The following is a 27,312-nucleotide window of genomic DNA, read 5'->3' on the forward strand; positions in this document are numbered from 1 at the left end:
ATGAAACCATATTATGGATAACCATAAAATGGAACCTCCATGACTGAAGAACTTCCTAAGCTAGGAGTAGTACTCAACAGCACCCATCTGATTATTTTTCCACTAATTTGTTTAGGTCTTTTTGAAACTCATGCTAGGTTATTCACACCCAAAGCATCCAGGAACAATGAATTCTGTAATTGCAGTAGATGCTGAGTGCAAATGCACCTGCCCTTCTACTCTCCTTGAACATGATCTGATGTCCCCTAATTTTTGTGTTGCACAACAAAATGAATCATACCCTGTCCGTTTTCCCCATACCACTCATCATTTTTTGGACCCTATTACATTCCTCCTCAGTGAAATCACTTCAGGTTGAAATTCTGCCTTAATTGATCCCCACAAAGAAGCTATTACTTACTTCTTGTCATACTTGCTGGCTTTTCCTGTACTTTCCCAATTACAGCTCATCCTTTTGGAGAAGGGAAAGCAGAACTGCACGTGGCATTTAACATGCCAAGGATTTATAAAGCACCAGTAAAAAGAGAAATGAACCCCTCACTGACGCTTTATTTTGCTTATCCCTTTGCCAGTAACTCCTAGAATTTCTCTCTTTGACTTATTAAAGCTTCTGCAATTCTCAGAAGAATTCTCAGAAGCACCACCTGCTCAGGTAGCAAAACCTATGTGAGAATAATTTTTGTTTATATAAAAGCAGGATGGTAATTTTGCCCTGCATGTTCTTTTACATGAACTACTACTGAATTAAGAGTCACTTAATTTTCTCATTTAATTTAACTGGTCACTCTTCAATGCCTTGCAAATGGGTAACTCTTTTATTATTCTAAATAAATTCATTTTACCCACTACATTCTTCCCTTCGAACCTGACCCAGAAAAAGGCTACCAGGGTAGGTGTTTGTGGGACTCCAATACCAGCCTGGTTTATAGCGTGATTTTAATTCATCAACAGTGAATTTCTCTTCTATTTATTTTACCAAACTGAAGAGTCAGCTTCAACATAGCATTACTGTAGTAAAACTTAAGACAGGTCTACAGAATTAGCAAATGGTTCCTGTTCATGGCAGCAGGGATGGAACAAGGTGATCTTTGAGGTCCCTTCCACCCCAGACCATTCTGTGACTCTATGAACTAAAACACACACAGAGCAGCCCATTTTCCAGTGGGAAGGGCATACGGCACACAAAGCACATGCCAACTATTTCAATGTATTTGACTGTATTTGATAATGGCCATGCAGATCTTCCATCACATCACTAATGACACAGCCAGCAGACTTAAACATCAAGGTAATGGAGACGTGGAAAATTCTGGTCTTTGAAAACTTTCAAAACCCGTTGGATTATGTTTAACAAAGCATAGTTTGATACCAAAACTGCAAAACCACTATTGAATAAATAAGCAAAACAAAAAAAGAAGTTGCATTTCAGAAATAACCTCCAGAATGAAAAACTCAGTGAGCTTAAAACTGATCTGAACTAGCAGATTCCACCAGCTCTCAAAATACCTGAGACAGAGATATTGGTCAAAAGACAAAAAAATCAGATTTTTCTACATGGCCCATTTTAAGCATGCATGATGATATTGAGTAAGCCTGTAATGGTTTAAATGCAAATATCAAGTAACCTCCTCTTTTGTTTGCTTTCCTCTTTACAAACAAATTACCAGAATATAAAGCAAAAATATTAAGATGCTTAGAATAATTACAACAACATGCTTCAGTTCTGCTAATTTTTCCAGTGGCTGAGCAGGTAGGAGTCAGCAGCATGAGAAAGAAGAAATTGCTCCTTTTCTAATGAGTACACAGAATATTACTTGCCTTAAAAATATTTAAGTGCATTTCTAAGCACGTATTTGCCACAAATTATATGGCCAAGTGTAATCTAAAAGCAAGCCCTCAGTAGTACTAATAATTCTTCCTTTCATTAATTTTAGAAGGGATGGGTGGCAATGATGAGGTTAAAGTATCTGCCTGGGTTTTAAAACTGGATTTTGGTATTAACACATTGCCAAGACCTTTTGTCATTGATTCACCCAAACCAGGACTTGCTCTCAGGTGTGTTTTCTACTTTGCTTCAACAAGAGGCTCTACTCCGTATGGTTCACATAATTGCAAAGGAAGCCTGTGTTTCCTTTAATTAAACAGAATATTGCAGAATTTTCTTCTCTAGAAAAGTGCTTTTCAGGCTGCTTCAAAGCTGATGAGATTCTGAATTAGTCCAAAATTCCCTGGCAACTTCTACATGAATAACTTTCCTCCACTGAGAAGTGTTTGTTGCTGGTTCTTCAGTGCTTTGCCCAGAGACAAGTGAGGCTGGTCAGAGGAAGCTTCATCTTCAGCAAGTTAATGTGAAATCCAACAAGAAATCAACTGGCCAGGCAGTGTCACTGGTCTGATAAAAATATTACTAACAACAATAATGTAGATAAGGAACTACTGGTTGATAAAAGCATCCTGGTTCTTTTATCTATTATCAACTCTGAAGCCTCTGAACATCATGGGAAATTGAAGGCCTGGTAGAAAGCACTGCTGTAAGAATTGGTTGACATGGTATGGATAGTTAAGAGAATAAATATCTGATGGATTTACAAATAATTTGCCAAGAGACTCAATTTATTTTATTGCATTTCTCCCAGATCCGAATCTCAACATTTTTATGGGACATAGACAGAAACAATTACAGACTCTAGAATGAGTTAGGATATTTCACAAGTGTTCTCCAAACAAAAACAAAAAATAAAAAAAGAGGGAATAATCAGATAATTAACACACTGAAATCAGTTTCAACTTAAATGCAGAGCCAAGAAAATATCAAGTACAGAAATTTGCTGAAACTAACAGAAGATGAGGAAAAGAAGCAGAAGCCAAGTCTTCATTAGTAGCAAAAGGGCTACCAAACCTACAGAAAGCATATCAGGAGCTACTCGGTGTATTATTCCTTTCCTTGGATTAGCAATTTTATATTTGCACATATCCCTGTGCACAAAGCCACATGCTTTCCAAGATTTTCTGGTTTGTATTTTTTTGCCTATTAGAAACTTGCTCATCAGAAGAAAACTGTTCTTACTACAGAGAGGAGCAGCACAAGAGGATCCAGAGGGGAACACAGCATTCTGCAGCAAACAGAACTGCACTGATAACCAGAAAGGTGGAAGGTGTTGACTGCTGGACCAGAGGCACTAGGGCACAAACAAAAACACAGGAGGCTCCCTCTGAACATCAGGAAACCCTTTTTTACTGCGAGGGTGCCTGAACACTGGTACAGGTTGTCCAGGGCAGGATGTGGAGCCTCAGTCCTTGGAGATAAAAGCTGTCTGGACAGCTCCAGGTGACCCTGCTGGGGCAGGGGTGTGGAGCAGATGATCCCCAGAGGTCCCAGCCATCCTTAACCTTGCTACGATGCTGTGGTGCCAAAATGATGGAAAGAATGGGTAACCACAACATCAGCTGGATAGAAAAACATCAGCACAACATCACTGGGGGAACCACAGTGACGAAAAATGAAGGAGCAGACAGCTGGAAAGACCAATAAAAGCTGAAGAGCAGAACAGACATTAAGTGAGGAGCCAAAGGACCAGCAAGAGAGACAGGGCTGGTGGGTAAATGAAAGGAGTCTGTCCTGAGGTTTACAAGAAGCTGAAAATCTATTGATTCAGTAGAAGTAGTTGTCAACACCCTTTTTTCAGGAAGAAGTTTACTTAGCTCCAAACAGATCTTTTTTTTTCAAATTCCAGAACTTCCTTTTTCCAACTCCAAATCCCTCCTCCTCTTTCCATCCTGAAGAATTCATCTACACCAAAGGGAACTCAGTACTTGGCAGAAAAGGGACAGGGCTCAGGAATTGCTGCAGTTGGCAGGAGAAGCAGCCATACTGAAGTGATCAGAGCAGCACACGGCTTACCCTGCTCTGCTTCCAACTCTGCCTCGCTTCACATGTGAGATTACAGAATTTTGGGAAGGGCAGGAACTTGTTTCCCGAACTGCAATTAAAATGACTGTGCCTCAGCATTGCAAAAGAGCCCCTTTGGGAAGAATTTTTGCCTTTTTTTTTTTTAAACAAACATTTGTGTCAACATTACAAATGGAAATAATGTTTGGTACTTGCACACTCCTTGCTTTTTCTCCCCATAAAAGATTTGAGAGCTACCAAACATTTCTTTATCTTAGGTGGGCTTGTATGGGGCACATCCTTTTTCACCCCTCTGGGAGGAGAGATCTTATTCCTCCTGCATTGCTCCCTTCCCTAAAAGCAGAGCTCATTATACTGAATGAAACATTAATAACATGGACTTCTCTCATTTTATGAAACTTAATTAAATAAAACCAAACAGAAAAAACCTCAAAAACCCAAACTCACACAGTAAAAGAATTCCTGATTGTTCTCAACATACAATGGAAAAGAAGCTAGGAACACAGAGACTCAAAATATGTCACAAATCACATGTCAAGATCTTTAGATATTTCGTTTCAAGTTTTATAATATTACTATATTGTGTTTTGGTTTGCTAACTACTGCACAAAATTGCTGGCAAGACCACTCTTCGTAAGCAACAAAAACAAAACCCATTTTTGGTTGAAGTAGAAATTAATAAACTAGTATACAAATACCCTTCAATTTAATTAACACAGTTTTAAACAAAGCAACAAACTGAGATTATTCCTTCTCCCACACTTTTGTACTAACTCAGGTAAGTGCTTAGAGCAAGTTTAGAGGCAGCAGCCTTTTCAGAGAATATGATGAAACCTCTAGCAAGTCACATGGTGCCCAACTTTTAAAATAACATAATTGTGATTCTGTCTCTATCAAACTGCACAACATGCTAATGCTCTTTTAAGTCTATTTTGGTTCCCCTGCAAAAATGGGACTTCAGACCTGTTTATTTTTACTAGGCATCTTTTCAGTGAGGAGTACAGTCTGTAAATCCACCCTGTGCTCAGCACTGAAGTGATGGTGCCTCACTTGCAGCAGCAGACCTGGTGGAGTCTTGGTCCATTGGGATTTCCAGCACAGTGTTCCTACTGCCCACACCTTTAGAAATGGGTATCAGCCCCCTGTGACACTCAGGATTATTGTGATGAAAGATAATGAAGAGACTTATGTATATGCACTCTCAGAGCCTTAAAAATAATTGTGTATTCCTCTCTTCTGAATCAAAAACCGCTCTCAGATTTGATGAGGAACTTTGATAAAAATCACAAAAGCAAAAAACAATACAGCTATCACTGAATTCCCTACATAGTAGTGTACCAGTTGTTAAGTCTGAATTTCTTTCTGTTTTTTTATTTTTTTATTTTTTAAACACATTTAAAATTTATAAAACTTAACAATTTAAGGGGACACTTTCAGTCCCCTTCACTGGCTTTCATAAGACTGCTTCTACTATATAGGATGAGTAATCATCATCATCACAACATAATAATAATGATGTAGTGACAGAATTAGAACTAGTCTTCCTTTACCCTACTCTGTTTTTCTACACACAAATACCTGCTCCAACTTTTTCACTTATTTACTAGTTTATTAACTACTAATTACCTACTTGTAGAAACTGCAAAAGATCACTACCGCCAGCAGTTTCATTTGCAGGGGCAAAAAAACAACGGGCATAATAAAACAACAAAACACCCTCTTAATAAGCTTTAATCTAGGCTCCCTCCACATGCCATCAACATTTAAATTCAACCCAAGTTGTGACTACACACTCCTGACACTCCCCAAAGCCTCGAGTCACAAGCACAAAGCCTTCTCAGCATCATTCCACATCTAGCAAGTAGGAAACGAGACCAGCACACACGAAGCCCATCCTCAGGACAATTTCAGCCTCCTCCTCTGTGGCTTCCACCACAGCAACCATGCTCCTGCATGGCCCATGAAAAATGCTGCTGCAAAAATGGCTCTTTTCAGGTCCTCTACATGTTGTCCCTATAAATCTAAACTAAGCACAGATCCTTGTCTTCATCCTTAAGGACTTCACTACTTTAACCCCTCCACTCAGCAGCTTTGAGAAGAACTGGACACCTCTCTTAACTCAGCTGGCACTTCCATGCCATGTCTGCCCTGATCACCAGCTTCTGCTGCTCATGTCTCCATGCTTCCTTCCACTTGTGTCATTACACTACAGGGCCACATAATTAAATTTATAAACCCTTAAGTCTCAATGCATTTTCAAGGTTTATTATTGTGAAACCAACAAACTTCTGCCAAGTGGCCATGGCATCATCCTTCCTGGTGGGTTTCACCCTTCTACACTCAGTCTCTGGTTAAAAAATGGTTACGGACACGTGCCTGGCAAGGAGGTGACAGTTCTTCACCATGGCCTTTATCTCATGTGTTGGCTCATCTGTTTGTCTCTTTAGGCTCCTGAACTGCCAGAACAGAAATCACAAACTGTTTCAACAGTACTCGGTCCAGAACAATGAGCTTCCTCTGGTAACTGAAGCATTTGGGTACCACCACAACAAATATTTACCAAAGCAAGAACACAGATTTATTCTGTTTCCTAAGCAGCAGCAAGAAGCATTAGCATCTGGTTATCCTGGTTATCCTTTTGGTATATAATCTGCTGTAGTTAGCTGAAGATACAGGTCAATAAGTAGTAGTGTATTTTGGCAGGTATTCCAAAATCAGCAGCTGCCACTTCAAAGAATTTATTTTTCTTAGATAGAGCCTTGCAAAAGTAGGAAAAGAACATCTACATATCTAGACTACAAAGACATTCCCATTACACTATTTAAAAAAAAATAATAGCTTCAATAGCCTTAGTTATTATAGGTTTAAATATAGAGGGTTTTTTTCCCTTTTAAATCTGCCGAAATGCACATCTCATACTACAAAATGGAGTAACTATTTCTTGTCTCCCGAAGTCCCACATAACTAAATGCATTTCTGAAAGAGAAGCAATACCCACAGAGCATCAGTGCTATATTCTCAGTACCTGTTTCCACAGTGTTTTCTGTTTCTGCTGCCTCCAAACCATCCATACTGTCTTCATCCTCCACTGCAGTTTTTCCTCTACTCCGAGGCCTGCAAATGTAAGAAGGAAAAACTCTTTTTAGACTGAAAGCATTTGTAAAATTAGGATTTAAATCACTTCATTCCGAGGGATGAATGTCAGCACTTAATTATGTAGCATTCAAGCTAACCCATTATTTCAGTCTTCTATAAATTGGAAGCTTCCTCTCATTTTTTCTCATTCTAGGCTTTTGTCCCCAGCAAGGTACACTTGTAACAGCAGTTGGTCCCTTAAGTTTCTCTGATTCTTCTTACAAGAAAAAATACTATAATAAACTTTTACTGATCAAGCAACAGACTAACTCAGCCAGATTTTGATACAAGCATCCTGTCTGCTGCTCCATGTAACATGTAACCATAGAGAGATAACAGAAAACACTATCCAAAATCTGGGCAGTAGCTACTCTAAAATAGAGACTGATCCACGCAAGAAGGAATATCCACAGAATAATAATGATGCTGAAGCAATGAAACTGAAACACACATTATTTTCAATGAAACAATATTTTGACACATGAAGTAAAATGTTATGAGAGATGACTAGATGTCATCACATTAAAAAAGTCATCACGTGAGGACAGCCTGTCAAAACTAAAATACCTGGCAGATTTGTTTCAATTTCAACCGAGGTCTGATGGAAAGCAGACAGGTTTGTGCCACAAATTCCAGCCTTTTTTCCCTGCCTGGCTCTTCAGTAACTATCATGGTGGGCTGTTGAGAAGCCCAGGCATCCAGATTCCCAGCTGTTCAGCAGCCCATTTGAAAGGGAGCCAAGAGCTTGGCAACTCGCCTCCCAAATTTTCAGGCTACTTGGCAAGCTGCCTGGCATGCTGACGGAAAGCCTGGGAGACCCTGGGAGCTTCTGATTCCAAGTACACAAATTTTGAGTGGTTTGGGGCATCTCAGCAGTTCCAACATCCCAGAGCTCCCAGGCAACCATTCACCCAACCAACATGCCTTGAATTGGGATGCCACGCAGGCCAGCACACGGGCACCCCGCCTGCCCCCCCAGACAAAACCCCTCCAGTTCCTCTTTCACTGAGGATTCTGAAAGGTTTGGGTTTAGCTCTGCACTGGGGAGAAAAGGTTTTGGGTTTTGTTTTGGGGTTTTTTTTGAAGTGATTAAATCATTCCAAAACCAGCATTTCCTTTTTTTGTACAGTCTGTTATAGCACTTTGGTCCATCCAAAACTGCTTCCGCAGGGCTGGATCTGCTAAATCAGCTACAGAAGAAATGCTATCATGCAATGCCTTTGGTTCTCTTGGATCAAAGAACTGGGCAGAACTGGAACCATCCCTGAGTCTGGAAAAGGTTGCTCTCCTGCTAGAAGAGGACTAACTCTCTTGGACAACTCAGCAAGACAACCCCTTCAGACTGTGTTGGGACCATTTTAGTCTCTGTGAAGGAGGAAAAAAAAGAACTAAAATGAGGCTCAAACCGAAGTCTGAACCTCCCACTTAATTTACAAAGGAGCTGAGGAGGGAAAGAGAAAAGCAAGAAGAGATTAAGGACAAGAGGACTTTTCTTGGCATCCCTATAAAATTTGTTCAGGATAATGCTGAAAAACATGAGCACGGTGGGAACCCTAGGGATTACAAGGTTATTGTTCCTCTTGCCTGTTTATCCAAAAGCAGTGACAGCACACCCACAACACACAAAATACGTAACAACCTTCTTATGAGAGACAGAAGCATCCCCTTCACTTATATGCCACTTTACAAGCTCCCATTGTAGTCTCTTAAAACCCACGTGTCACAAAAATTGAAACCAGAATCAACCAGAGGAAACGGTCTTGCACTCCTCCCTGCAGCCTCTGCATCAGCCCAAGTGACCAGTGAGCTGGCCAGAATGGGGACACATGTTCTGGAAGTGGGAAGGACACAAACACTGCTGGCAGCAGCATCTGAGATGGTCACACACATGGATTTCCATCCGTAACAAAGAACAGGGAGCAGAGTAAATGCATTGTTACAGACACTGGGTAGAACAGGCTCTTCCAGCAAGACTGAGATACAGCAAGGAAGGTAACACTCCTCTAACACTTAGAAAAACAAAGCAGCTGGTAAAGCAGCCAAAAGCACTCAAATATTAAATTTCTTGCAGTTCTTCACAACATCCCAGCACATCATCCAGCGCTCAGTGAAAGGGTAAGAATGCAGGTGAGTGAAAAGCTTCCTTTGGTGTAGGAATGCTCAAAAGCTTTACAGAACACAATCAGCTAAAGACAGGGATTATTTCTAAATCCTATCCCAATTATTCTTCTACCAAATACCTGCCAGCAATGCAAAGTTACAAGTCTGTACTAAACAAGGATTATTGTGAAATTATCACAAACATAAATGATAATTCTGCTTTTTCACGGGTACCCCTTTTCAGTACTCCCCAACACAACCCTGGAGTAAAACTTGCTGGATAGTGGAAGATGATGATCGTTTATGTTTATTTAATAATTTACAGATGAATTTAGATTTTCTATTAAACTACAGTTCATGTATTGAACACCAAAGTACCTCACAAAGCCTTTTTAAACATTTTGTTTAAACAAGAGTAGTATCCAAGCCTTGAACTCCCTATCGTATTTTAGCAACCTATTTAACACCAAGGAAAAGTAGAGGTTTCAATTAATTAAACATAATTGCTTCTTTCAGTAGAAGATATAACCACGTCTGGTGTTTTCCTGCCATTCCCCTCCCACAAATATTCTACAAAAAGGCTTCTTAATGTTGTGTAGGTTTTAAATAAAACTGAAGAAACAGTGGAAAACATGGTAGATTATATCATTAACTTATTCTTGCTGGTTACATTAATTTCCCAATCATCAGAAGAGATTTTATAGCCTACAAATTTATGTTTGGCTTAGAGCAAAAAAATAATTCAAGTCACAAAACAGTGAAATACACATTCTACTGACAACTATAATTTAATGTTTCCACAGCAAATGCCATTTGAGAAGGCCATATAGCATACCTAATCGCTGCAATCAGCATTTGTAGTAAGAATGGATTGTTTCATGTTATTTGCATTAAATTTACACATTTTATTTCACAGTTTCATACATAAAGCTTTTGGCCGGTTTGCGTAACACTACATTTTTCCACTGACAAACCCTGTTAATTTTTTAAATTTTTCTCTATACTTCTTTCCACTTGCCCTTAAATACAGTGGGAAAAACAGCCTGTGCTCTGATCTTTGTCTGGGACTTGGTTTCTTCTCAAGTTCATCCTTCTGAAGGAGGATGTGAGAAGGTAATAAGGGAAAGATGGTTCTGGGGATCAGTTTTTGTTGCCTTAAAGCAATTACGGAACAACAGCCCATGACTTATTGCCCTTCACCCACATGAAGCCAGGCAGTCCTGAACCGTAATTGCTGTGTTGAACACTACAACCTCAGTTCTGCTTTAGATCTTGAAGCCCAACCCCAAAGTTTCTGACCAGGAGGAGTAACTACATCACCCTTCCATCCACATAACACAGCAGCAGCTCGGGACAGCAGAAGTATTGAACACAGATGAGCCACATCTCCTACAGCTCACAAGAGACCCAGAACAAAATGTACAGGCAGAGCCTGACCAATACACAGTCTGCCAGAAAACAATAAATATTAGTCAGTGGGCAGGCAGGGAGCTTGGTACACGGGCTGAAGAGCTGCCAAGGTCCTACCATGGCTTCCTCCCCGCCTTTTTCCTACAACAGAGTTCAATTTAGAAGGAAAAAAAACCCAACAAGAGCACGTCTATTTCTGCTCAAAAGAACAGATCCATAGAGAGAAATATAACTTCTTCAAGTGTTTAATGCACATTCAGTACTTTATGGAAAAAAGTCAACAACAAAGACAAAACTATACTTTTTTAGGAAAACAAGACTCCAGTTGAATATAATTACTGTCTACAATAATTCTACTCCTACTTCTATAAAATACAGCCATTTATCAAAATCCTTTGTGACCTACTCCTAAATTTTTTATCAATTAGCTTTTTTAGCTAATGCCTTTCATTAATCTCCATCTTTAAATATACCATGGTAAACAAAAATCTCGTAATTCTTCTCTGGGTAAGCAACTAATTAAATTTAGCCCTGAGGGGGAAAAAAAGCCCAGAAAAACCTTTCACAGGGCTCAGCAGAGCATTAGGGACTCCCTCTGGACAGGGGGAAACCATGATGAAGCTGTCTCAAAGCTCTGAGGATTTGGGTAACACTGAGAGATCACCAGGCACCTGAGCAGCTTCTCTGAACGCATGGAGAGCAGCATCAGAGAAAATGGAAAAGTCTCTTATTTACCTGACAGTACTGAGATACTGTTTCTTTTCTGCATGATTGGGGTTTTTTTTTTGCTGTTTTGTTTTGTTGTTTCTTTAAAGATCACAGCAATAGCACCATAACTGGACAAGTACAATGTAGGTCAAAAGTACATCTTGGATCTTATTCATTCTTTCCACAAAGTGATCAGGAATAAGGCCATGGGCCAACATTTCCTGGAACCACATTAAATAACTGACAAAGCTACTATCCTCAGATGCCTGTCACTGCCAGGCCCAGTTTATGATTACCCAGAAGTTACTGCCAGACACCAGTTTCTATAAGTCTTCCCTAAGTTGCTACCAACAAAAATCATGTGACAGCTTGTTCAAGAGCATCTATCAGGACTACCATACTCATCTCCTGCATTTTGTTCCAGGCTTATAAAAACAGGTACACGTGATCCACTCAAGAGTTTACCCCTTTTTCCAAAATGCTGAAATCTCTACCTAATCCGGAAAACAAACCACCTTCCTTCATATGCTTTGCAAACCACGGAGCAAACTGATGGCACTAAATATATAAAACAGGGCCAATAACCTTAAAAAGCAGTGTAACATCTGGGATACAGTAACATCCTAAACCAGCACAGATGTCTTGTTAAATGAACATCTGTCCACAGCCTTACGCTGGAAGATGGTACAGGAATGATTTATAAAAAGGTTCAATTAGTGCTGCCATCAGCATGGCTAGTCACAAATTAACGTTCACAGGCACTTTCACCAGAGAAAGCTGTTACCCTCTTTTCAAGAATCTTTTTAACAGGTGTGCAAAAGCCACATGCTCCCACTACACTGCTACTGAACCGTAGAGTCCTAAATACAGCTGTAAAAGTTTAACTGTGCATAAGTAGAGGCTAAAATACTCAAGGTTCAGCTGGCAGCCCCAAGCAAAGAGAATCACATAGTTCATGGAAATACCTATGAGGAAAACGGTTTTTTTTCCCCTCTCTGAAAACTACTTTACTCTTTTTTACTTCTAGGAGTTGAGAAAATTCTACATCCAAGTCTAGATAAAACGAAGATGCCACCTAGCTAGAATTAACTTCAATAGCCTTAAACATTACCAAGCCAAAAATAGGAAACTTGCTCTTATATTGACTCTAGCTTCAAACTGATTCTGATTTGAAAGATTCTTCACAGGATTTTTCAATTGAGCCATCAGTAATAGGTGAAAATGTTTTCTGCAACTGCCCTCACTCTCCACTGGTTTTTTTTGTACATGTTAAAAAAAAGGAATGCAACATTGTAGTTTCTTCCTATTTACTTCTTATGCTATATATGTGTATACTAAAGGCTGAGAGATCCCAATGCACGGGAAAGATGTGCAACAGAAACATGACAAGTGAAAGGTGACAAAAAGTTGACTGTTTACTAATAGAGAGAAGTGAAAACTTTCTTGTTTAATATCTGCTGAACCAGACTTTAATTAAAATCTCAGAACTTGCACAACCTTCAGTTTCATTATTAAAACACCTCAAAATATATTTGATATTGCCTGTTAGTCTCCTGGTACAATCAAAGACAAGTGTGATTCTTGCTACTTTTAATTTATAAAGCATAATAAAAATATTTTAATAAAATATTACAGCAGAGAGAAGTGATCCAGCTTACATTAAAAACCAAAACATTGCAACTTCCCATCTTACACCTCCTCTAACCAGAAATGATCTAAAAAACATTATTCAGTCACTCAACGTTATTCCTTCACTCAGGCTAAAACATTTTCAGAGCTGAAACTTTTTCACATCTATATTTTATGCAGTTACTACTGAGACCAATAAACACCTGTAAAAAATATTACAGCCTTTGAGATCAGAGATGTCTGAGAAAAAGTGTAAAAAGAACCTACCTCCACTGGGCAACTCTCAGCTTAAACTTTTCCAGTACTTCCCTGTGACAGGGAGATTCGTCAAAGATTTCCTACACTGCCCACAGAAATGCAAATAGAATTCTTTTTAAGATTATTTGTACTGAATATCATAGATGTATCTTTGCTTTCATTCTAGAGCACAGTCACTGTTGACATAAGGGAAGCAAATGCAAAGGAAAGCCACTGGTAAATGCAGAGCTCTTGAGAAACAAGGCTGTCCTGAGAGGCTGGGAGTGAAGTATCAAAATAAATCTGCATTACATAGTTCTGATGATTTAAAAGCCAAATAAATCAGTACTTTTAAGCAAATGTGAAGTTTGGTTTTATCTGTATTTTTTACTTCAATTGTCCTCACACAGTTACCTGTATTATGGAGGCTCTCAAGCCCATATTGGTGCAAAATTACTTTCCATGGGAGATGGAGAGAAGGCAAATAGGATGTGCTGCCTGCAGGCACCCATCAGAGGACTGTCTACTCAAATCAAAGAGCATTAGGAATGTCATCTCACTGTTGAAAAATCTTAATCTCAACTCAGTTTTGCAGAAGGCCACCAGATCCAGGGGGCTGAAGCTGCACTCAATGTTGAGTGATGAGGCTGGACAAAGCCACCTTATCCAGTATTTTCTCTGTCCATCCCTGATGTTATTTACAGTTGTTCAGTTTGAGTCTGGAACTGCTCTTTTGAGATATAAAGCTGATGAAGGCTATCATAGCTGAAACAGAGCTTTACTAACAATATCCAGACCATGATGTCTTCTTCCCAATTTGTTACCCATTTGGGAACATCCTCAGTGGGTTGGCAAAAGAAAGGGACGATCATAGCAGCCAAAGATTAAACCAGGATGATTCAGTATTACTGATTACCAGTTCATTAACAGCTGCTGCTACATAAAATAACACATTTTTCACATGAGCCCATAAAATACCCATGAAGTTATAGCTCTGCTACAGCCAACTATAGCCTGAGACATTGACCATAGGCCTACTACACTGCAAGGACTTCTGCACACCTTTTTGTGACACCATTACATGAGAATATCTGAGTTGGATGTTCAAAGTATGAAACCAGGCTGCCTGGCTCCATACATATATGGACTTCAGATTTGGAGACAGCTCCAATAACAGAGTGAGAAATCATATAAAAGGCTTTCGGATCTTTCAGCTTTCTTTTTTACTTTTCAAACTGATTGCTTAGACATCTATAAATTCTGTAAGTGAAAATTGCTTTCAGTCAACTATCTGTCACATTAACCCAGCAATGCACAGCATCAGAAACTGCTACAGGTTCTTCTTTCCCAAAAACCACATTCCCACTGATATGCAGACTCGTTTATAGTTTTCGTTCTGTAACACAAAACATTTTACGGGCAGACCTGCACAATTATACACTTTTCAGAAAAAACTGCTAAAAAACTTCAGATGCAATTACAACACATGATATATTTGCAGTTTTGCACAAACTACCTCCTTTCTATATTTATTACTAATGCACTTGGCCATACTCACTAACAGAGGGATGCAAAACAGTATACTAGAATTGCAGCACTTGCAGTATTTTTTAAAACCTTTTTTAGAATCAAATCAAGACAATTTTTTGGAAACACCAAGAGCTACCAAGTAGAGGCACCTGCAAATTTCCAATCCCAGCAAGTTCTGTTTATCTACCTGGCTCCAGACTTGAAAACGGCTTTCCCTTTTGTAATTCCCTCAGATAACAGTGTGAAGCTCTTTGGTAAATTTGCTAAATAATGTTTAGCAAGTCCACTGATTGTTTTCACATGTTCTCTTTTGACAGACAAAGAGAATGAAATGGCAACGTGAACAGCTGAGAGACCACTGGCACTGTCAAGAGCACAAATTTCTAACCTCTGCAAGACTTTCACATGTGACAAATTCAACCTGCACCATTCAGCACTGCTCTTGTCCACACTCCTCAGTCCTCTAAGTGAACAAACTGCATCAAAATATGCTACTGCACCCAACACTGCATTTTCCTGACAGGGAGAGTAAGCATCCACTTTGGTCTGAACACAAGATTTGTTTCTCCATGACGACGGGCTATGCCAAGTTCTAACTCCTCCAATCCTGTGAACAGCCATGGTGCCCAGAATTTTTTACCCACATCAGCACCAAGATCAAATCTTTTTTAAGAAATATCCAGCTCCTTGTTCTTTCACAAGCTGCAGGGTTTGCCTGCTACTTTCTTTTGAATAAAGGTGGCAACACAATGGTAAGGGCTGTAATTCTCATGTCTGGTGATTTCAAGATCCTGTACATAAAATTCAGCGGATCTGAGTCATCACGCATGAGAAACAGCTGCCAAGTACTTGGAACTTGGTAGAAGTTTTGGTCTCTGTGAACAGATTTTTGTAATTTTAGCACCATTAATTAAAAGTCATTTTCAAAGATTTCCTTTTGGAACTTTGCAGTCTGACAGAGTCTTATCACAGGAACATTGTGAAGATTCTTGCAAAGTGCATTTGTCTCCTTAAGTTAAATATCTTCACTGTATATATTTAGGTGTCAGGTGAAGGCTGTGCTCTCTTGTCACTCAGCCACACACAGTGCAGGTATACTAACAATCCAATAATTGAATACTAAATACCGAAGTTTTTACTCAGAAAAGTGTTTTTATACCAGCAAGTGCAGTCTGTATATACAGATTACACAGTGTTGTAACCACTGCTTTTATTCATCATTAATTCAGTTTGGACACTCAAAAAGGATGCAAATATTCAACTATTTTGTATTTTAGATAAACTAACCCCACCCACACGTCATCATTTTGAGAGGTTTCCAGATCTTACATCCATCAAAATGCATCAGTCAGCTCAGAACGTCTCATGCTTTCTCATCGAATAAAGCTCAGAATCTTTTGTCTCAAGTCACTTTTGCTAATGTCTTCAGACTTCAGAGCAAACACAAGTCTTCCTGTAGATTACATGGAAAATAACTCCATCCCTTCTTATTTTTTGAATGTTTCTGATGCCACTAATACAACAAAAAAACCCAACACCTTTCTCTTCCTCAGGTGTGTGTTAGATGATTTCCTGAGAAAGGCATCTGTCCATCAGTTTCACGTGAAATTATGTTTATGAAAAGCAAAGGACCTATGGGCAGCAATTTCAGTGCATTTAATCTTAAACAAGCATTTAAGCCTCAACTAGAAGGATCAGGACATGAAAGGAAGGGCAGTACCCAAAGAGCTATAAATAGCCTGCTTTTATACAAGATGCTGGCCTAGAATACATTAGATAGAATTTTCTTTATAATACTCAAATTAATTGATGGCATGTAAGAAAAGTAGTTCTTGCATGTCAACCACAGTTTGTCATTACCCATCTAAAATGGATTTAGACAGGAAAAAAAACACAACAGAAATGAATGTCATATCACCACGTATCTTTTCCATCTGTTAGCACCCTTAGTGCTCCTTATAAAGAAATGCATTTTTTATTTCAGATAATGTCAACAAGTATTATGAAATATTTCTCTTTCAATAAAACTGCTAAAACTAGGAAAGCCAAAGGGAAAAAACACAAGATCTGCTCACTAATTAAAAATCCATTAAAACTTAGTCAGAAGGCTTGGAAAACCTCAGAAGAATAAAAATAGATGTAAGAAAATGGGCAATGGAATCAGATGGGTGTCAGTGTGTATTTATAATTCACATGAATTGTTTTTCTTTTAACAAAATTGTTTTCAAACTAGATGTAAATCCTAAAAGCCAGATCATGGAAACTATTTTTACACCAGAGTAAATAAAAGTCTGGAAATACTATTGTGAAATATAAACAACAATATAAGTAGCATAATAAGCAACACTCCATAGCACAGGCACAAGTAATACAGATCTTCAAACACGTCTAAAAGCTTCTGTAGAAACAGGCATATCAATCTCTAGGGGTGTTGATGAGGCAGAAATTCCAAGAATTTTGTTAGAAATTCTGCTAACAATAATGTGCCTAAACCTTTTTTCATCTCTGAAGAAGAGTCTTCTAACCTGGAGACAAATTTGCCTTCTGACAATTACAGAGGGTTTACAAATAGCTCCAAGTAATTATAATAGAGAACTTTTAAACTTCTGTTCAAAGGACTGTTTAATTACCATTATTATTTAGGACAATGATCATTGCTATTCACCAAAATTCTCAAAATTTCACCCATTTTTATTCAAGACCACTACCAACTAAGCCAAGTTACTTTGTATATTTTTTTCTCCATGCCAGACTTCAGCCTCTTAATATTAAATATATGAATTAATGCTATTTTTGGGGTTAGATTTTTTTTCAAATCTTAGTTCCTCATTTCTTTAGCATGCTCTTAAAGAAAACCTTTTAAAAAGTGAAGTTAATAAAAAGATGGGCTTCCCAGCACTTGATGCTAGAGGAGTTCTACCTGCTGATCACCCTCCCCAGCCTGAGAAGGGATCAGGCTGTGCCAGAACTGCCAGCACAGGAGTGATCTACAGCTCAGCCTACGTCATACGATACAGGTCAGAGTTATAAACAAAATTGTCCCTGTGTCACATGAGAGGGGCACGTCCCCAGCGAACCCCGCTGGAGCAGCTACTACAATGGAAGTCATCCAAGAGGACAAACTGATACCTCCAGGTCAAGTTCCTTTGGGGCCACCACCCAAGGACACAAGGCTGCGAGCTCATTCCATTTACTGCCCTGCAACTTGCACAAGGTCCTCAAGTTCTGCAACTTCTCTCCAGTTCCACAAATACACTCAATTTAAACATTAAAATGTTTTTTTTTTTTTTTAATGTAACAGGAAACCAATTCTCAAAAATCTATGCTCACTGTGGAGGTAAACATGAAAATGTTCAAGATTCAAACGTGCAGACCTGGTGACTTACAAATTACACTAAGCTGAATTAACACTGAATTTATACCCAGCAAAAGAGATAGTTTTCATCCACATCAGTTTGTTTCATTCATTAGAGGTTCACGAATGCCTGTGCTGGAAGCAGCCAGGGAGAAGAGCACTGATAGGAAAGGGTTAATGGCGAAGAACAAGAAAGAATAAAGCGAGTGGAGCTTCTTTTAGCGACAGTGCAAGTAACGCTGTCTAAAAGGATTTGGAAATCATAATCTGAATCTCTTTGCTTCCTAACTTTTCTTTTTTTTTTTTTTTTTGCAAACTACCAGAAAAAAAGTAATGAAGATAATCAGAAATGATACTGCAGCTGATTTATAATGGGACTATTTGTATATTTACCTAATCTTTTCTGAGCACAGACCTTCTGGAATGACAGCTTCTTAGATATTTATACTTTTATTTCAGCTTGCTTTTTACATATACACATATGTTTCTAATTAACATTTACAGCATGGAAATTCAGTTCTACTCACCAGACCACACCACAGAGCCTTAAAAATTATCTTAATCAAACGTTTCAGAATTACTTTCAGGTATAAAAAACTGGCAGAGCAGCTCTGAACAGCTCTTATACTGGCAACCACTTGTGAAGATGACACAGACAGGGGAAGCACATACGTGTAACTTAATGGCCCTAAAGCTACTCATATTTATCCAAGTACTGCCTTGGTGTCACGACAGGACAGAGCAGTTCCTAGCTCACAGCCACACGAATTTCAGTATTAATTTTTTTTTTTTTTCTTAAGAGTAAGCTGCGTAATTTTTTTTTTTCAGTATTTTTGCACACTGAAATTTCTCCTTGAAGTACCTGAAAGCTTTTATGGTAACAAAAAGAAATACAATTGAGGTATGCCTTGTCCTCGGAACCTTAGAAACCATTTGTCTTTTGCAATCAATGTATTAAAGATAGCGTTTGAAAAGAATCTTCAACCACAAAGGTGTTCAACATTCATTACACCATCCCTGGAAAAGCTGCTACAGGGAGTGCTATCAGCACAGAAGTCCGACTGCTCACAGATTCACTGGACACAATGCCAGAATCATTATCCATGTGAGACCAATATGCATAACTATCACTCAATAACCGTAATTGATTGAAGCCCGTCTTTCAGAAAGCCACTCACTCTGCCATTCCCTTTGTCATTTGTTCCTCCTTCTGAATTCATGCTCATTTCCTTTGTGAACTTCTCTGGTTTCAGCTTTCAACCACTGGTTCTTGTCCCTTTTCCTCTTGCATTAGGGATCCCTTAAGAACTCAGTATTTTCTCTGACGGAAGTATCATTCGCTGTTCTCTAACTACTACGTGGTTTTAGGGTTTAAATCCTCCACCCCATAACCAAACAGACTGAGCACCTCTGCCTTCCTCCCCAAAACAATTTGCTCCAAGCTTTCTACGATCTCTGGTCCATTTCATGACTTTTTGCCAATATTTCGGTCTTTCAGCTGTGGATATCTGAATCACATCGAAATGGCAGCAGCAAATCTCACAATCTCTATGATAAACAGAGCTTCAGTGCACAGCCACAAACATCCCACACTTTAAATCTCTTGCCAGAAACGCTCCTTTCTGGACTGCAGCCCCATCCCTAAATCTCTACATGGCAACACCATCCCCTCTCCTTATTCTGAAGAGCATTCTGTTTAACTGCTCTTCTGCCTCTTCCCTGTGCTCATCCGTGTCATTCCATATACAGATTTCAACAGCAGTAATTGTTATTAATATTGACTAATACCAGACTTCGCTGCTGGAGGACCACCCAAAAAACCCAAAGCAAAGCAATGACAGTTCCCAAAGACAACAAAGTGCTTGGTCAACCAGTCCTTAAACCAATTACTGCAGGCTTTATTCCACTGAATAATTCAAACAAATAGTTTTAATCAGAGTATAAAACACTGTTAAGCCCAGCACCTTTAAAGAAATCCATTTACATTACATCTTCATAGAAAACGATGGATAAAGGACCCCATCAGATGACCTAATATCTACATCAAAGGAAACTTGTAAAACTCACAAAAGTGGATAAAAAGATGAAAAGGAAGGGAAAGAATTTTTTAAAAGCCCACCAAACCTAAAGAGTTCCTGCCCCTAAAGAATACAGCAAATATATTTATTTCTAAAACAAAAAGTACCCGTATCTGCCCCAAAGTCACGCCTTCCACATTGTCATCACTTCAGTGGGAACCACGGGATTTCACTGTCTCACAGAAGCGAGCAGTATGTATTTCAGTATGCTTTGTAGCATAATAAAATATTCTACTGAAATTACAAGATCTAAAAAACAATTACTTTATTGCTTCTTACAACTTTTTCACTGTAAAATTCAACTCCAAGGTAGTAATTGGCAGGGACAAAATTATGTAGCAATTAGGGCATGACAGCAAAAGCAAACAAGAACTGAAAATGGGTTCGACACTTCTGGTAACAAGCAGGTAATTATCACAGCAGCTTGAAAGGGGCATAATCAACCAAACTGACATCATCCCTCCCACATAATAAAATGTGAAATCCCTTTACGTGCAGTGTAGCTCTTACACACAGCTGGTAAATGCTGCTAGTCTAGTCTTGATGTTTGTGTCTGCAGAGCAGCTGAGGTTACATTTGGGATGGTTCAAGAGTGGATAATTTTATTTATTTATTTAGGATGGTAATAGCTATTACATGTTTTCATCCACTGTGGACTACAGATATTATCACTAGAAAACGCTACTTTATAAAATTGCCCTCTCTTTTCTGAGTATAACTTTGTTTTCAAAGTTCCTAGAAAAGAGAAAACACATGGCTAACTACCATTACATTTCCACCACCATCTACAAGATAAAACAGGTTTAATATTTTTAACATAAAAATAGAAAGTCGCTAGTTTTAAATATGCTTCATTCTTAACTACTGTATTTGACCAGCAACACTTTTTTCCCCACAATGCATTTGTTTAAACTCAGGTGTGAACATTAACTGTTGTCTCAAAGCACCAATGTGTCGTGGACATGCTTGCTGTTGTCTCAACACAGTCTAATTGCAAAATAAACAGTAACGTATTCACCTTCATCATGCATTTGAAATAATTAAAATATGATTTTAAAAACCCATTCACTTATCTGCTGTGCCCTTTCAGCACTAGTTTACTGCCGGATTCTCACTCTCATCAGCCCCAACTGACTCAATCAAAGGTGGTTGTTTCATCTGCTAGAGCAGGCTGGGGGGAACCTCCTTCTTCCCTGTTTTGTATGTTCTTCTCCATTTTCTCTCTTCGTGTTGACAAATCCATTTACCTCCACACTGTCTGTCAATACCATTAACTCGCTGCTCCCACCTTTTTCCAGCTCATTAACAGCAAGGCTGAACCCAACACTAATCCCTAAGTCTGCTGTTAACTATTTCCACACAGCTCCCACCTTTCAGATGGGTTTTGCTCCTTGTTTCTTGGATACAAGCAATTTCAAACACACTGGAATTGCAGCTCAATTTGTATTGATTTTTCATGACAAATTTCCACAAAACATTTACAGAATATCTGCACCTATCATTTTGTAAACTGTGCTGCAAGTACCATAAGTAAAATGAATTATTAACCCTTCTTTTTCTCGTCTTTAAAAGCTCAGTGCTAACACATCAAAACATGAATTCTTTAGATAGCTGTTATGTTAAGCAATCTACTTTTTAATCTTTTTTTTTGTTCTATTTAGACTTTTTCTTTTTTTCTTCCCCCCACAAAATTCTCACAAAGGTAACACAAAGCTGACTTCCTGGAGGCTTCTGAAAAGTCTTAGGGCATTTTTGAGTATTCCTTGTAAAAATTAAATTTGATGAGTGTGTAGCCTAAACATGGCATGCCTTGACTTGTGGAAGGTTTGATTTACTGACAAGTAAAACAGATGTGGGCACAACAGGAGATATTTAATTGCTGACTATATGCTACTGACATGATAAAGACGTTAATATACCAAAATATACTACACCAAACCTTGTCTTTTTTCCTACATATCTGAACCATTTTAGATCTCAAATTATTTAAACAGGTTAGAATTGTTCAAGATGTATGATCAAGAATTTTCTAAACTAGAATAAAGTGATAAAAGTACAATTTTATAAATTTAAAACTATACCATAGCGAGAGGAAACACTGACCTCAAAGCTAAAAAGGATAGGAGTGAATAAATAATTTTGGAAGTTCTTTGTAAACTAATTGTCATTAATAAGGCCTACTCCTTTGAAAAGCAAAGCTTCTCTGAGAATATGAAAAACAGCTTTACAAGGAAACCTAGAGTGGGACAAAGCAAAACTAAGAGCACTTGGACACCAGTCCCACACTCACCTGAAATAACAGGTAAGCTGCACGTACCCTTCCCAAAGTGAGGGCACTGTGCCAGGATCTCCTCTGAGCATCTGAGCACTGCCCTGGCACAGCAGCAGGGCTGAGCAGCTGCAATAAAAGGTGATTGCCCAAGCCACTGCTGCCAGCAGAACAGATCTCTGACACCGTGGCCTTAAACGCCCTGTAAATATAAAGCTAACTAGAAAGTTTCCATTACCAGCAAAACATGGGGAGGTAAATTACCAAGGAACAGGTCCTCAGTAGTGATGAGGTGGGAAACCTTCAGTAACCTTCACCACCTTCTCTTCCCCACTAATCTTCGTTGTTTCCATTAGAAATTGCACCAAAAATGCCTTTTTACTGAAAACTTAAAACTACAGCAGCATCCAGGAGCAACTGCACTGAGCATAATTGGATAAGGATACTCTATGATACTTTAATTCTAAAGACTTAGGGGAATATATACCAATCACAGAAATTACAGATCCCATAAGTTCCAGAACAAGCACATAAAACATCTGATGAAGGGACAAATATTGTTTTTCTTCTTTGCATCTGGATCCTACAGTAAAGGTAACATGCTTGGTTCAGCATGCCTAAAGGAAACTTACTTCATCTAAACAGCTGGAAATAATCTTTTTTTGGGAAAAGTACAGTACATTGAAGTTTAGATCCTTCCAATGAAAGCTCTGAGAAGATGACAGAAAAATTAAGTTCATAGTAACACCAGAAAATTTTACTTTCTCTATATACAGACACACCCCAACACCTTATTTTCTCACAGCAAATTCTACATCCCAATCTGCAGATATGTTGAGGGTTTCTTTCTTCCAAAAATGCGACCAAAAGTTTGAGGTTTAGCTTCCATTGGAAAATAAAAACAAACGTGGGCTTGAGACTCATTAGACACACCTCACATTAGCCCACCCCAACATTTCATTTACTGCAGAATAACACTAAGTTGGGTAATGCATAAGAACACCTTAAGAACTTCAGCTTAAAGAAAAAAAAAAACCAAAACAAAACAACACTGACAAAGTGTTCAACCATTAAACAGAATCTCTTAGCAATGCCACTGAACTCATGGCTAAGCTTAATACAAAATATCACCAAATATAAACTTTATTAACTAAGTACATTTCTGTTCTTCCTCTTCCAAGTCAAAAGCAAGCCTGTTTAAATGCTTAGCCTTGGATGTGCACATTAAAATAAAAATAGATGAGTCTGAGAGCCTGACTCAAAACCATCACACCTGCACATGCAGGACTGAGTAATTAACCTGTGTAGTTCATCAAGGACTGCCTGAAAGCCCTTTGGTTTTATACACTCTGTTATCAGCATAATTCAGAGCATTTGGATGAAAAGCCTACATAATTCTAAATTATTATGAAACTTTTTTTTTTTAAACCCTACAAATTCTGATGACTTCTTCATGAATTCTTCTTCTGAAGAAGAACTGTGTCAAGTTTCATTAGCCATGAATTTTATATTCAGGTTCACTCAAAAGAAATCATAAAAATTAAAACTGCTAAACTTACTAATAAGTATACCATCACTACAAATAAACCATTAAAGAATCCATCAATGGATTTGATTTTTAAAATTAATGACAGCACATCGTAGAAAACATACTGCTGAAGGATGAATAGCAGGAGGAAAAAAATCTCTGAAAAATGTCATCCACTCCTGAATATCTCAGATAAAATTTGCTACCCTATTGCACCAGCTGCAAAGTTCCATCTCTGCTGCCTTGTACACACTTGGAAGACCACAGGAGTCATCACATCATCAGGAAAACCATGGGCCAAATCCAGTGGTGGTCTGACACATTACTCACCAACACCTCAGTAAAAAAGGCTTTCTTTTTATCAAGGAGTTGCTCTGAGTGAGGACAGCAACTACTGATGTTCTTAACCCACGTAAGAAAAAAAACTCAATAGACATTCAATTCAAAGAGACCTAACAAAAACTATGGAGGCCGACCAGTTCTTCAATGTAACAAATGTATCAAAGGAAAACGTACTTAAAATACATGTGACTCAGATAAGCAGCTACTATCAATTTACTACAGGCACCCCGTTTGAATAAAGGAAAATGAGTTGACAGTATTCTCCCACAATCAGATTTTTAATACTTGCATTAAAGCTAAGGAAAACAGTAAAGCTCCTATTACACATATTTAAAAACAAATTTTTAATAGAATTATGTCTGAAGTTGCATCTTGGAAAAAAAAATAACAGCCAACAAAGTATTTAGAATTTTCCATCTTATTATTCAGGAAGATCTAAGAATACCAAAATATTTTCAAAACAATAATAGAAAGTAAAGGTTTAAGCCACATTAGAAAACCTCCCCCTAAAGCTTACAGTTATTGCAGTACTTCTTAAGGCAGAGTTTCATGACAAAAATACTCGTTTTGTGCGGCACAGACACACAAAAGGATTCTTCGGGATGCCAAACACTTTCAGAACTCTCCAGTGATGACTCATCCTGTTATGTATACAAAGCTTTCATTAAAAAAAAAAAAAAAAGTCAGTTGGCATCATTACAGATCCTCAGTTAGCGATCTTCAACTTACTGTTAGTTCTTGTGCAAAGTATTCTAAACACTGCAATGAAGTATTCTGGTATGCTAATTTTGGGGAGGAAAACTGCAACTTAACTTGAATGGCCTTTCTTACACAGAGTTTCTACTCTAGTTCACAAACGGCTCCAAGATGGCCTCAAACACAGTTTTTAGCTACACAGAAATTCTTTGTTGCTCCACAGCAGTTCCTTGCCAGTCGCGCTGATCAACTATTTTGCCAAAACCAGAAAAATAAGTCTTTCAAAATGAGTCTTGATGACTGGAACAAAAAGAACCACTTCTTAAAAGAGCAAAAAAAAACGGGGGAAGGGTAGTTTAACTGCTCCTAAAAACTATGAAAGCATTCCTCCTGGATCTCTCTTTAGAAGTGTTGTTTTAATCCCACCCCAAATTAATTAATTTATATAGATAATCTGTTCTTCTGCAACAAAACCACAACAAACTAAAACTGCCACACAGATGCAAAAAATTGTGATGAACTGTGCTGCTACACTGACAAGTATTTTTTAATAAGACAGTTTTTTTATATATATATATATACAACTTCTTTGAAATGCAGTGTTGTTTTTTTTAATTGGCTGTTGTTTGCTTTACTTATACACACGAATGTCTGCAAGATGTACTGAAAGCAGGAGCCTCACACAGCACAGCAAACCTGCATCTTGCTCCATCAAGTCCTTCCAGACCTTTCCAAGTCAAGAGGATCGTTTTCATGCCTGCTCATCTTCTACCTGCAAACCAATCAATGCTTGCTTGACCTCCTCAAACTCATCTCCAGATTCACTCCATACAGGCAGCACAAGTCTGGGGTTTGCAGCCCTCCCACAGCATCATCGTCTGGCCCAACTCAAACAAACAAGCGAGATAGAAATAATTTCCTTTATGTTCAATCCCTCCAGTCACTCACTTCTCTAATAATTCAGTTCCTAGTGTTGATCCTTTTCTAAATATGGCCACATAAGCATAAGCAGTGAGCCTCAGTGCCAGCTTTGCAATTTCTCTTTCCCACTGGGGACAAGTTTTCCAGCATCTCAGATGTTTTCAGAACAGACGCCTCCCCCACCACTGCCACATATACATTTTATTTTATTTCTTATGAACGCCTCTTACCCACAGCAGTTACAAGTGCCAAATCATCTGATTTCACAGAGTGTCAAAAGAAAAGCCAGATCTAAGAACTTTTATAGCATTTTCTATCCCTTCTTCCTCTGCAACACGTTGATTTGGAAATAATACTCTTCATTTGCTCCAATTGCAGTGGCCTCAAGGAGTCTGCTGTCCCTCTCCAGTTATTACACTGATCATAGGACTTAATCAACTACACCATGTTTCTGTAAGTTTAAGCTGTCCATGGGTACTGTCAAGGAGATATGTGATCAAACATATAAACTAAATTTGTGGATTCATGCTATGAGTCTTTGAGCTTTAAGCATACTGATTTCCATGTTTCACAAAAAATAAGCCTAAGGAACAGCCCATTTTTTACTGCTTCCAGACGAGCTATGAAAGCATGTGTTAGAAAGCGTAACAAAATCCTTTTTATTTTTTAATTCAGTTGTAAGTTTTTGTTATTCTCTCATTATTTATGTACTACCACAGGTGGTCATGGCAAATTACCAACATAATTTATGCCGGTTCTTTAACTGCAAGTCTAGATTACTAATTAAATACCAGAAAAAAACCCCAAAACCTAAACAAACAAACAAAAAACCCCACACCCCAGTCTTCAGCAGTTAAAACGCAGAGGTACAGGAAAGCAGGAGACACCCCCAGACAACAGAAGCTCCATATTTGTCTTTAGCAGACTATCTTTAAATGAAAGCAGACACCATTTTCATTTCCTCACATTTAATCAGCAGTGGATGGAAGAGAGCAGAGGAAGAAGGAAAGCCTCTTCAGCAGAGGTGTGGACAGAGCTGGGGTCTGGGGGGTGAACAAGGAGCCTCACAAAAAACAGGAGGCACTTCCAAGCACAAGGCACAAACATAATGGAGGGTCCAGCACGGGCTTGGCTCCACTGAACAAACAAAAGGGGATACTTTAATCATATTTTAATGAGGCTTTGCACGTGACCTGGTCCATTAGATGCTGAAATGCTGCTGCAGTTACTCTACAGCCACCTTGGCATTTGGTGGCTAATGCTCCAACTGGCCCTACAGTACCCTTGAGGAAGGAAAAATAAATAAAGCTGCTGCAGCAGCTTTGGTTGATAACAGCATTAATACACTGGGGGTTTAAAAGATCTGCAGACCCACAGACATCAGCATGATCAAGTGTGAAACCTTAACTCACTAATAACCAGTTCTATCAGGAGACATATTACACAGAATAATTAAGCCAATTT

General features: G+C 38.6%; 1 protein-coding gene across 9 annotated transcripts in view; it reads right to left on the reverse strand.

Moving 5' to 3' along the window:
- Positions 1–27,312, reverse strand: part of KMT2C (lysine methyltransferase 2C) — a 189,755-nt gene that overhangs the window by 135,859 nt on the left and 26,584 nt on the right. For all 9 annotated transcript variants that reach the window (XM_088158694.1, XM_088158785.1, XM_088158636.1 and 6 more), the window contains exon 2: positions 6,936–7,024. In XM_088158694.1, coding sequence (XP_088014820.1) covers positions 6,936–7,024 — 89 coding nt within the window. The remainder of the gene's footprint in view (positions 1–6,935; positions 7,025–27,312) is intronic.

Source organism: Sturnus vulgaris, chromosome 1, assembly GCF_052056855.1.
Source record: "Sturnus vulgaris isolate bStuVul1 chromosome 1, bStuVul1.hap1, whole genome shotgun sequence".
Lineage (NCBI taxonomy): Eukaryota > Metazoa > Chordata > Aves > Passeriformes > Sturnidae > Sturnus > Sturnus vulgaris.